At 34.0% G+C, this 13,688-nt stretch overlaps 2 protein-coding genes across 3 annotated transcripts in view; both read right to left on the reverse strand.

Moving 5' to 3' along the window:
* The window catches only part of LOC138305632 (uncharacterized), a 37,196-nt gene extending 36,411 nt beyond the window's left edge, over positions 1-785 (reverse strand). The window contains 1 exon segment of the mRNA XM_069245930.1: positions 639-785. Within this exon segment, the coding sequence (XP_069102031.1) occupies positions 639-666 (28 nt within the window). The 5' untranslated portion in view covers positions 667-785.
* A 3,614-nt stretch (positions 786-4,399) lies between these two features.
* The window catches only part of LOC138306669 (fasciclin-1-like), an 84,189-nt gene continuing 74,900 nt past the window's right edge, over positions 4,400-13,688 (reverse strand). For both annotated transcript variants that reach the window (XM_069247112.1, XM_069247113.1), the window contains exons 16-22: positions 13,357-13,501; positions 11,761-11,920; positions 11,072-11,195; positions 10,351-10,510; positions 8,640-8,793; positions 7,226-7,340; positions 4,400-6,694 (exon numbers count right to left, since the gene is read on the reverse strand). In XM_069247112.1, the coding sequence (XP_069103213.1) occupies positions 6,453-6,694; positions 7,226-7,340; positions 8,640-8,793; positions 10,351-10,510; positions 11,072-11,195; positions 11,761-11,920; positions 13,357-13,501 (1,100 nt within the window). In that variant the 3' untranslated portion in view covers positions 4,400-6,452. The remainder of the gene's footprint in view (positions 6,695-7,225; positions 7,341-8,639; positions 8,794-10,350; positions 10,511-11,071; positions 11,196-11,760; positions 11,921-13,356; positions 13,502-13,688) is intronic.

The raw sequence follows: 13,688 nt of genomic DNA on the forward strand, positions 1-13,688 counted from the left end.
CCCGCTTCCCAGAGGTGGAGGGCTTGTGGTAATAGATGTCGGGCCCTTTTTTATGCAAGTGGCATATCATATCATTTAACCAGTTTAATACATTTCATAGTTTATAGTCACGAGTGTAAGATTCTATTTATCACATAACCTTTACTAAGATAAATTACATGTGAACATTTTAATTTCGTCTCTATATAAATCAATAAAAATCCGGCTTGGATGTGATGTTTCCGTCTACTGAGACGATCATGCAACGTAACATATAGATTCTGACGTCAAAACTACGTGACGTCATAATAGTTTTATCAAGATATTTATGACATGACTGTATGACCTGGCTAAACGGACCAGTTATGTGATAAAAAGGAAAGCGTTCAACGTTAAAAGAAGGCTCAACACGAATTTACCACAGACTCCCAAAACTATGCTTTATTACGAGATAGATGTACCACGTCTACATATCAGTATCAATATAATGTTTATACAATATAAATTGGATTGTGGGGTCCTTTCATGTTTAACATATTGTGTATCACTACCAATATGCGAAAACGTTGAAATTTACTCAATTGACAGGCGACGCACATAAATCACGTATGTCCTTAATTACGATATAATTATAGACATTATTAAATCATTTAGCTCACCTGGTTTCTTCTTCACGTTCGCCGCCATATTGTTTCAAGTCGGATCAGCACTACTACCTGGATATTTACGAGGAACTCTGAACCACTTTCACTTTCGATATCTGATTTTTCGAAAATAGTTGAAGCTTGAGCAAACAGGATATAATAGGATATTTATATACCTCCTACGTCATAGTGTGACACGGTTTTTGACATGAAATGTATACACTTATCTTTTTGACTAGCCAGGTAGCACACACATTTTAATGTCACATAGTACACCCGTATTGGATATATTGATAGCCAATGTGTTGTCTGCACATGATAATGTGCAAACATTATCGAAGGATAAAAGACATTACACGGAGTTTTATATGTAATCAAATAAAGACCCTAAGGTCTTGAAGTTTTGACGATTTTTAATGATTTACTATTTAAAGTGAATAGTCGGGCAAAGAAACCCCGTCTAAATGCGTTCATTGGCCTTCCAAAAGTTCTCACATATTAATACGACGGTCAAGTTCTGCTTAGTTTCCCAGTTCTGACCATTTAAGTAAAGAAAAGTTGAAAGCATTGAAAGCGAGGCTGCGTGGAAATGCAACCAAGGACATAGTGAGCCGGGAGGACGTTTTAGAATTTCCATACTTTAAATTAATTTCTTCGTACGCAGACAGATTTTGACGAGAGATTTTATTTTTCCTTTTTATAAGAAATTATACTGGATACATTTACACCATTTTTACCGACTTCAGCCATCCTTGCCCGACTGTTCACTTTAAGCAGTACATAGTGTGGATGATGTCTCCGTGTGTAGGTTTGTTAATGATTGTTCTAATGTTAAAAAATACCACACTATGTTTAATGGGACAAAAAAAGGACAATCTGCGATCAAATATGTATTCATAACCACTATCTGGGCCCAGTTTTATGAACATTTCTTAATTTTAAGGAATTCCTTGCCTGAAAATTATCCATGTGAAAGCATTAAATATTTTAATAAAGACTTCTTAACGTAAATATTTTTTCTTAACGTCTATAGTGTTTCTTTATGAGGAATTTTGAATTAATGAATCCTTACAGTTAAGGAATTTTTCTGAAACTGGGCCTTGATCAAGATAAATATCCATATTAAGAATTTGTATTTTATTATAAACTAACTGAGTTTAAAACAGGTAAAGGCATTTGGAAATTCAATAACAGCTTATTACATGATCCAAACTATCTTAGTCTTGTTAAGGAATGTATCTTGGACCTTAAAAGAATTTATTGTCTCCCTTTGTACAATCTTTCCAATCTATCAAACATTCCAGATAAGGACCTTCAGTTTACCATAGATGATTCACTTTTCTTAGAAACTCTACTAACACACATTAGGGGCAAATCAATCTCATACTCCACTTATGTTAAGAAACAGCAAAACCAGACTGAAAATAATTTAAAAATAGAAATTCAAGAACTTGAGTTACAACAAAATATTGATCTAGCTTTATTGGATTCTAAAAAGAAAGAATTAGAAAAAATCAGAGAGCATAGAATAAAGGGTAGCATAACCAGATCAAGAGCCAAATGGGCCGAAGAAGGTGAGAAACCGACTAGGTTATTTTTTAAACTTAGAAAACAGAAATTTTACCTCAAAAATAATTCCAAAAATTAAACTAGACGGATGGAAGTGTAATTTCAAAACAAGAAGATGTCTTAAATGAAGATCGTAATTTTTATGAGAAACTTTATAGCAATGAAAGTGAAGTTGAAAATGTAAATTTGCATAATTTATTAAAAGATTATGATATTTGTAAAATAGATATACAAGACGCTGATAAATTAGAAGGTCCTATTACATTAGAAGAAGCAGGCAAAACTTTAAATAGCATGAAAAACAATAAAAGTCCTGGTATTGATGGCTTCACAGCTGAATTTTTTAAATGCTTTTGGAAATTTTTGGGAATTTTTGTGGTAAGATGTATTAATTTTGGCTTTGAAAAAGGTGAACTGTCAGTTTCTCAACGTCTTGGGATTATAACTTGTATACCGAAGGGTGATAAACCAAGGCATTTCATAAAAAAATGGAGACCAATCACTCTTACTGTTACTCACTTAATGTTATATATAAAATTGCTTCAGGAACTATTACTCGGAGAATAAGAACTGTCTTAGATAAAAATATTGATAGGGATCAAACAGGTTTTCTTGCAGGTCGTTATATCGGGGAAAATATACGTTTAATTTATGATTTAATGAAGTATACAGAAGAAAATGATATACCGGGTATGCTATTAATGATAGATTTTCAAAAAGCCTTTGATTCAGTTTCTTGGAATTTCATCGAAGGTGTTTTTCAGAGTACCAAAAAACGAAGACACATCAAACACTTTGCAGGTAGTTAAAAGAATCCTTTAGAAACTGTATCCCAGTTCTAGTGACAGGTAGATAAGAGAGTCTTGTACACACTGTCTCCCAGTTCTGGTGACAAGTAGATAAGAGAGTCCTGTACAAACTGTTTCCCAGTTCTGGTGACATGTAGATAAGAGAGTCTTGTACAAACTGTTTCCCAGTTCTGTTGACAGGTAGATAAGAGAGTCTTGTACAAACTGTTTCCCAGTTCTGGTGACAGGTAGATAAGAGAGTCATGTACAAACTGTTTCCCAGTTCTTGTGACAGGTAGATAAAAGAGTCCTGTACAAACTGTTTCCCAGTTCTGATGACAGGTAGATAAGAGAGTATTGTACAAACTTTTTCCCAGTTCTGGTGACAGGTAGATAAGAGAGTATTGTACAAACTTTTTCCCAGTTCTGGTGACAGGTAGATAAGAGAGTCTTGTACAAACTATTTCCCAGTTCTGGTGACAGGTAGTAGATAAGAGAATCCTTTTAAACTGTATCCCAGTTCTGGTGACAAGTAGATAAGAGAGTCCTATACAACCTGTTTCCCAGTTCCTGGTGACAGGTAGATAAGAGAGTCCTGTACAAACTGTTTCCCAGTTCTGGAGACGCAATAAGTATTATTGATATTACATCCTGGATACTCGAGGGGTTACTATCACTGGAGTTAAATACACCCTGGACTATGTCATAGGAAAACTATCACCGTATACCTTGAGATATCTTAAAACAAATGTTAATCACATTTCAATCTGATTAAAATACAGATCCTTATAAGTACTCCTTTCACTTGTCAAACGTATTGATATTAAAGATCTGTATCTTAACCAGATTGATAATATTTTAATCGCTGTTGACCCCTGACCTTTTCACGTCCATGCTGGAAATCGAACTCAAGTCAGCTTAGTAAAAGATCAGTGGCTTAACCACAATCTGATTAAAATACAGATCCATATTATCACTACGTTCCATACTACGTTATATGTTCTATTTAACGGATCCGGAGTGGTTATAAGGATATGCATTTTAATCAGATTGGCTTACCACTACACCATCCGATCACCATAATTTGGATTTTGTTTTAATATTCGGTTACTTCTGAGGATTCGCAAACTAAAAATTCAATTTGATAAAACAGTGTAAACGTACATATCTTTGAGGTAGTAATTAATTAGCGCACAACTATAATTATGCCAATATAATTCTCAGTACAAAGTTAATTAAGCAAACAAAAAACGTACGAATGCGTAAATTCATCGCTGATCTAATCTTTTTGAAAATGGACGAAAACATATTGATTCCGCTTTTTTTACGTTTACAGTATACTAAATGAGGAAAAATACTGAAATAAGTCATCCGTTCAGCCTTTTGACAATTTTAACTAATAAACAAAGTAATAAAACCTGTTTTTATCAAAGACTTTATTATAAATCTAACAATGTGACATATTCATAATACAGATTGAAGCTTAAATAAGGCAAGAAAATTAGTACACCACTTCTTCAGAGAATCCTTACCAACGAATGACGATATTAGGTAAACAATATTCGATGGTATGTGTATCGACACAAGACAATTTATATTTATGTGACATATGGAGAAGTCTATGAATAGTAGAATTACAATTATAATTCTCGATAATTCTTGAATATGATTAATGACATCAACAACGTGCAACTGATTTCCAGGTACTCGACACCGCAACGCCGCCACAAAACACATGCATTTGACATCAACATACACCCAGGCATGTGTACGTAGTAAATAAAGGTAGACAGAACAACACAGTAATGTTGAATACAGTCAATGCATGTGGAGCGTCAAAACAGATGTATCATCTAGTGCAATATACATAGTATATGCTTTTTTCATCTCGCCTGCTGAAAATACCTTCCAGCTAAACTACTATTAAACGATGGTTGCTTTAATTTGTTAAGAGAGCTTTAGGAATTAGTCGCGTCAATATCCAGCTCGGTGAATCGAAATTCAGGTTGAAGGGAGTGAGGTTTCGCAGTTGTAAAAAGTGACAAGCGGCGTTCCAGCACCCACCCACCCTTAAATACGCTTCACATGTGATGTTAAGAGACGAGTCATAAGTAATTATTTGTTTTCTAATAAAATCCATGATATGTATATTATAAAGTTACGTAGTATGCTTTAGTCATTTAGTCATATAAAAAATAAATCGAAATTTAAGTTTTGAAAACTTATTTTTCAGAAAGTTTCTTTCTGAGCCCTTAGAAAACGCTTAAACATTTTCTATTGACAACATACAGGTAATCGAGTTCAAACAAAAATACTTGCAATATCTTACAATGAAAGATACACAGATGAGAGATAAATATTTCACAATAATTAATTAAATTAACGATCTAATCATTCAGTAGGACACTCAAACATACTCTCACTCATACACAATATATGTATACCTGCTCAGCAGTTGTCACTTGTGACATTTGACACAATAAACATTGTTCTGATTGAAATACAGATCATTATTCTTTTATTTTCTTTATAGCTTTTATACTTTCTGTACTTCAATTCAAATGCATTTTCTCCTCTTAAATAAATAATCTGAAATCGACTTTTTGTCCCAGATCACATATACATTTATCTATGTCGCGCTCTTCGGACGAGATTACTTTATCCTTTAATTTACTCCTGAGATTCTGGGAAGTAGCAAATTGATAAGCCAATTTTAAACGTCAACAGAAAGTGACCCCTAATGGGATGCCGTGAGGATCCTCTATGAAGCGAGGTGAGAATGAGGATATGTATTTTAATCAGAATTTATCACGCACTAATGAATATAATCGGAATGTTCCTACGTCCAGAGTCAGTTGCCTCACTGTTCTTGACGAAGTCGTGGTAGGGATAAGTCTTCAGTATTTGATTCGTCCTCATGTCTCAGATATGCACAAATATTCTGTTTTTGCATATTACCGAGTTATCTGCCCTTGCGGGAAGGTATTATTTGTTATGTCATGTGTTTGCGAGCGTAACGTCATATTTTCGGAGAAAACCACGCGAATTGCACTTACAAAATAGTGACATCACAATCAATACTTACCTACAAGGGAGCTAACACTGTAATATGCAAAGACGGAATATAAAAAAGAGTCGTTGACAATGGAATGTTGTCTGCATACTTGACACATTAACATCTTGTGTTTAGTGCAGATGCCGTTTTCACAATATGGTGCCCCATTATAAAACATTGATTTGAAAATCATGGTCAATTTAAATTAAGGGAATTAAACAAATATCAATACAAGCAACAATAAAGATAGATTAATAAATTGACGATTAAGGAAACACGAAGTAACGTAATTATATCAACATTGACAATTTAACAGAAACTCCGAACTTATGATCAAATGATGGTTCGTCTAAGTAATCAAAATTGCTGCCATTAACATACATATTATAGTAACATAATACAACACAAATACAGTTATCACCGATTGTGTACGTACATCTTAAATAAACTAATACAACAGGAAACTACTATAAGTAAAATGTTTGTTTTTATCACAACTGCTGAAGCTACTCCAGGTTCTAATGCTCCTTTCCGGGTAGTCATCTCCGGCTCCGGAATGGAAACTAGAATTTTATTTACAATGTGGATAATTCCATTATTTGCTAATATGTTTGATTTAACAATCTTCGCCTCCATGCCATTCCAGCATAAGAAGACATCTGAAATACATTAAATGAAAGTATATTATTTACCATCGTTGATTCTTATTTGAGAGTTAAAAAAATAAAAATTGAAAACACTGTAATTGAAATGTGCTCAATATTTGTCTGAAAGTTGGAGGAATAATGGACGGCCCCTCGTTACTCGAACATCCGAGCCTTTATGTATACATGAAAATGCAGCGTAAAGTTTGTCCAGACTAAACAGACATTTATCAATATTTAAGTTACTAGAAATCCATTGTACATGTAATTTCCTTATCCAACTTATCCTTATATTTTATAGTAACATATCTTGGCGATAATTGAACTTTAGAGGTTTTGCAACAAAAACACCACGCTAAATTATGATCGAGCTAGTTGTATTTCTTTATATTGTTTAAAAAACCATCATGGTCATAGTGCGAATCCATTGTTGCGCTAATCTGTACAAAATCATTATTGCGCTAAAATTTGATTTCGCCGAGAAAGCATTTTTAAAGTATATGTAATAGTCACCCTCTACAAGTGCTAAAGGGTCACTATACCTACCTTCGCCCCTCACAACGTTGTAAACATCTTTAGTGTCGTTGTAACTCGAGTTTCCTGCCTGTAGTAAATCAGACAGTGAAATGGCACTACCATTGATCACGTGACGTCTATATACCTTAAAATAGAAACAATACGAGATTCAATAGCAGTTTGTTTTCAATCTTGTTTGAAAAAGTACATTTGAAACGTCAAAGCGTGATATATCTCTATAAAGGGTGATACCAATATAAAGAGATGTGACCATCACGATTATTTTAACAGAAGTATAAACAGTTTCATTGCTGCTTAGCCAATAGCCCGCACTGGGAAATTAGACACTGTCCTTAAATGCTCCAGTACACAAGTTTTGTTATGCAACAATCTGATTAAAATACAGATCCTTATTATCACTACGTTAGATAGGAGGATCTGAGAAAATTCCATTAGGGGTCATGTCCAGGCGACCTTTGTAAATGGCCAATCAAATTGCTGCTGGCAAAATTTTGACAGTGAATTTCAGGGGATGAAATAGTTTGAAAATCTGTCAGAATTATTTCCGTGTACATAGTCATCTCGCCCAAAGAGCACAATAAAGCACAATAAAGCTCTTCTAATCGCATTTGTATGTATGGGCGAAATGGTGTTGTCAATTGACAGAGCAACGTGCAGAAAATACATTTGATCTAAATTACACGTGGTATAAAGGTCATCCGAACATGACCCTTAATCGGATTTTCTCAGATCCTCTATTGAACGGAGTGGTTATATGGATTTGTATTTCAATCAGATTGCGTTATGCAACTATGAAACAACTTTTTAAAGATTTGGATTATTACAGTATTGCCATAGTTGTGTTGTTTTTTGCTTTGCGTCCGCATGCTGGTAGGCTTTAGATCTCAAAAGTGAAAAAACAAACACAATTTTTTTTCCGAACTAGGCAATAAAAAAGTGTGTAACAGGGTAAGTAATGTTTCATACAATTACCATAGATATCAAATATTTAGAAAACTATTTTCTTAATTTGATCAGTTGAAATGAAATGAATTTTAACTTCGAAAAAAATTTAATTCCTTAGCAAAACATTGTGTTTTATTTTTTATGTGTGTTTTTTTCGCCTTGCTGGCTGGTAGGTTTAAGAAAATCAAAATGACGCAAAACACAACTATGGCCTAATGGTAAAATGAAAGAGAATGACTTTTTGATCACATCGACCTCGACTGTTCAGGGTAAATGGTTGTAGGAAAATATTCAAATGTTCAATCGCATCTTGAATTTGATTAACTGCGAAATAGAAAACGGGCGCTATTCTATTCATCCGCCACCCAGATTGGATTTATCCAACAATTGCAATCTAACTATCCTTTTAATTTGATTAGAGTTGTTACAATGATAAAACAACATCGACTCACAGAGGCACATATATTGTTTTATTTACCCATTCTTTATCCGTGTCGTTGAGGTGAAAATCCGGCCGTATGTTTCGTAGTGCTGCTTCCTCCGGTAGAAACAATGTATAAATCTGATCCTTTTCTACGAATATATCATCTACATCATCAGGCAAGAAATCCATAAAACGTTGTGACGTGTCGCTATAAACAACAAAGAAATGATATTATAGGTGCCGACTCAAACATGGCATCTAAAAAATACATAATCTGATTACAATACAGATCCTTATTATCACTACGTTTGAAAAGAGGATCTGACAACATCCCATTTGAGATCATGTCCAGTAAACCTTTGGATATGGCCAATCAAATAGCTACTATCAGAATCTTGAATGTGACTTTCAGGGGACGAAAAAAGTTTTTTTCGCGTATGTAGTCATCTAGTCCGCTAAACCTGCCTATATTATTAGGCTTTTTTTAATTTTTTTTTTGCCTAATATATAGTCAGCTCGCGGTACCTCTTTAAAATGTGAAATCGTAGGCCAGATTTGGCCTACGCTACGTCAGCGGCATATTTCTAATATATCGTCCATGCAATGCCGGGAAAACGTACACATACCTTTATATTGGGATCTTATGTACTCCTTTGCCCCCATGTTACATCCCATTTATGAAATTAAACAACTGTGTACAATGAAATACTTCCGAGACCCTTCTAAACAAAGATAAACAAAATGCTAGCCAGTTAGAGTTTTTAAAGTAAAATCATGGTCGACATACACGACATGTTGTCAAATATTCAAATTGAACACGACTATTGCTGGTACCGCATAACTTTCGCGATATTCACGTTGCATATACATGTAGCATATACACGGTAGAATTTTGTTTATCTTTCAACTTTTATATTAGGCAAAAAAAAAAAAATCAAAAAAAGCCTAATAATATAGGCAGGTTTAGCGGACTAGTAGTCATCCCGCCCAAAAAGCACAACAAAGTAAACAGTATATGTAATACTTGGACGAAATAGCGTTTTCAATTGATGTATTAAGATGTAGAAATGCATTCTGATGGGATGTTGTCAGATCCTCTATTGAACGGAGTGGTTGTAAGGATCAGTATTTGAATCAGATTGAAAATTACATGTTATTTAAACTTGCTTAGTTCTAGGTAAACATATGAATTTGATCCGAAACAAAAATTTAGATTTTCGGTTCGAATCGATATGCACTCAATATATATTGAAATAATACTATAAACACATTCTGGCTACTGTAAACAGAGCATAGATTTTGTCCTAGTAGCGAAACCTTTTAACGAACGTACATATGATAAACCGATGCATTATAACGAAACATCATTAAAACGAGGTGTTTTTATTTGAGAGTGGTCACTAGAATAATATGTCGAAAAGTCGAAGAAGCAGTGTCACTTTATGAAATTATATTCTTAATAAATAACTTATTTTTTTGAAACGTATGACATTTTTTATTTGCCGGTACCATGACATATTGATTAGGTTAAATGATAAACATGTTTAAACCGATCAAACATTATCTCTTCGTCATACAAATATGTCTAAATGCAGAAAGGTCTTTAAGACATGCCCCGCTCCCTGGGAAATGGGTAACATATTTTCCACTCCATTTCATAGCAATATTTCGGGCATCATTCTAACTTGTTAAGTTATGTTTATTACTTCAACGGTTCCATCACGAGTTATCAAACTAATATAAAGCCCTCCCAAAGACTACGTACTTGAGTGTAGCGTCTGACTCGAGCTCTTCTCTGATGTTTAATAGTGACCAGCTCAGGAAACCATCTATAGTATACAGAATACCGTTACTGCACGCCACACCTTCCCGCACAATATCCAGGGGCTGGTGTAGGTTACTGTAACCCGCACTGATTGTGACTCCTGTTAACAAACAAATCATATTCAAAAAGAAATATACAAAACATCGTATACCTTAAATACTATTTAATTTGATATCTTCGCTCAATGCAGTCTTGTCTTTCTTTTTGTCTCAATATATTCCCTCAATCGATGCTTTCTTTCTTGGGTTCCATTCGCGCCATTTTTCAGATGTGACTAACGTTATATGAATAATCTCCGTATTTGTTCTGAACATACATTACGTATAAAACGATGCGCATACTGATACAAACACACATTAAATCATTTTTATCAATAACGCAACCTTTGATTTATGTTCGCCTGCAAAGGTTACAAACAATAAAAAAAACATTTATTTTTACTTGTAAACCCTCGTGCTTTGCGTGTATTCTTTAATATATACATAAAAAATAGCTTTTATTTTTTTTTATTTTCCGTTTAGGGTTGATTGTCTATTTATCAATATACCTTGTAGTTTTTATCTTCCAACCTAAAAGTACTGTTATTTTAATATAAATATAAGAAAATAGCGGTTATTATTTTATTTTCAGTTAGTTCTGGATTATTTATCTATTAACCTACCTTGGTTTTCATCCTCGAACCTAAATGTATGGTTAAGTCCGGTGTAAACGTACTCGCTGATAAAGTTCTGTCTCAGGAACATACTGTCTAATCTGGCTCCCGGGATCACGTGACCAATAAATATCTGTCAAGCACAAACATCGAAATATAAATCAGTCGAAAAAGAAAGATGCAAACGTCACATTTGCATTCAACTGATTTTTGTCAGATAGGAAATTAGTAACACAATTGTCATGTTTTAAGTTTGTTGTGTTGTAAATTAAAACAGAACGCACCAATAACATACCAAGTATCAAAGCAAAGGTTAAGTAGATTGTTTTGAAGTTATATATTTAAAAACAACTTTCATCTTCTATGTTAATCCTGTTTGTGAATCTGATATATTTAATTATCTGTTGAAAAATGTTTTTCTATGTATTAGGCTGTTAGTAAGTGATTCATTTTCAAAGTAAAAGACACTTATTTTTCCTATTCATTCTTTTGTATATTTTGAAAATCCAATATTTCTGTATGAATACAATCCCTATTCATGCTCTTACATTATTATTATATTATATATTCGCGTCGTGTGAATGTATTGGTTATACTAGATAGGTACTATTATTTAATTCACTATACGTTTTTGGTTGTACGTTTTTTAGTCAAAACTTTAGTGTTATAACATTAAATCTTGTGTGTTGACGAATTACCTTCATCAGCACTTCTGGGTTAGTGAAGATAGCACTGGTCTCGTTTGACGATATTGAGTCAAGGAAAGTAGCACTGGGTACAAAAATTGTCATTTGTTGGTCTTTATCGGCGGCCATTGTTTGAAACTCCACTAGGATAGTCATAAGGTCATAAAACGCTCTGAAACAGACACAAGTACGGTAAATATATGTGAAAACTGTAAACAACTTTCTTTCGCGGTTATTAAACTCCAAGCAAAGTAAGTTCGCGAAGATTCACGGATTGAAAAATTGAATAGAAATTCCTTTCAATAAAGATGGTAATTTGCGGAGATAATCTTTTCGCGAATTTTCTTAAATCGCGTAAGTAAATAACACTCGAAAAAAGATGAATAAGAGTAAACTTCGTACATTCCAGGAAGATATAGCAACCACACTTATAACGTAAAGTAAGTCCTTGCCCATTCATAGCGAACATTCTCGTTCTTCAAAATATGTCGTTCTGAGTACAATTATGCAATCTGGTAAACATCTAACGAATAACACATACTAAAACGGTTGTTTTAACAATTAAAACGGTTGTTTTAACAATATGTCCAAACTCCTTGTTGGAAAAGGAGGAGGGATTAACAACTGTTTCAGTTAACTACAAGTCTCTAATATGGGTGACAGAAAATCTGTTACCTAACAAGTCTCTAATATGGGTGACAGAAAATCTGTTACTACAAGTCTCAATATGGTGAAGATGACAGAAAATTTGTTAACACTAACAAGTCTCCAATATGGGTGACAGAAAATTTGTTATCTCTAACAAGTCTCCAATATGGCTGACAGAAAATTTGTTAACACTAACAAGTCTCCAATATGGGTGACAGAAAATCTGTTACCTAACAATTCTCCAATATGGGTGACAGAAAATCTGTTAACACTAACAAGTCTCCAATATGGGTGACAGAAAATTTGTTAACACTAACAAGTCTCCAATATGGGTGACAAAAATATGGTGAAGAAAAATCTTGTTAACACTAACAAGTCTCAAATATGGGTGACAGAAAATATGCTAACTAACAATTCTCCAATATGGGTGACAGAAAATCTGTTACCTAACAAGTCTCCAATATGGGGACAGAAAATTTGTTATCTCTAACAAGTCTCCAATATGGGTGACAGAAAATCTGTTATCTCTAACAAGTCTCCAATATGGGTGACAGAAAATCTGTTACACTAACAAGTCTCCAATATGGGTGACAGAAAATTTGTTAACACTAACAAGTCTCCAATATGGGTGACAGAAAATCTGTTAACACTAACAAGTCTCCAATATGGGTGACAGAAAATTTGTTAACACTAACAAGTCTCCAATATGGGTGACAGAAAATTTGTTATCTCTAACAAGTCTCCAATATGGCTGACAGAAAATATGCTAACTAACAATTCTCCAATATGGGTGACAGAAAATCTGTTCTGTTACCTAACAAGTCTCCAATATGGGTGACAGAAAATCTGTTACCTAACAAGTCTCCAATATGGGTGAAAGAAAAAGTACCAACAAACCAGCTCAATGGATCGTTCAATATGGTTTTTATGAGCTGTAAATGTGTCTACAATGTGTTTTACCTGAACTTTGGATCCGCAACCATAGTCTCCGCCACTGTGAGGTAAGGGTAGTACAAAAGGCGATCGATCACGTGCAGCTTCCCATTGGTCGCCCGGATGTTGCTTTTCAGTAATCGTGCCCTGACGTTATTATTGATTATGATGACTGTAACAAAAGAACAAAGCATTAAGGACAAAATCAAACCTATGTATCATTAAAACAGTAGTTTTTTTGTAGTAACGCCATATAAAATCTATGTGTTGTCGGTACTATGACCTTGAGCATCGCCTGGCACCGTTGATAACCGATTCCATATATCTCAGTCGTGTCGATTATTTCTTAAGGTGCATAT

Source organism: Argopecten irradians, chromosome 13 (assembly GCF_041381155.1).
Source record: "Argopecten irradians isolate NY chromosome 13, Ai_NY, whole genome shotgun sequence".
In the NCBI taxonomy this organism is placed as follows: Eukaryota; Metazoa; Mollusca; class Bivalvia; order Pectinida; family Pectinidae; genus Argopecten; species Argopecten irradians.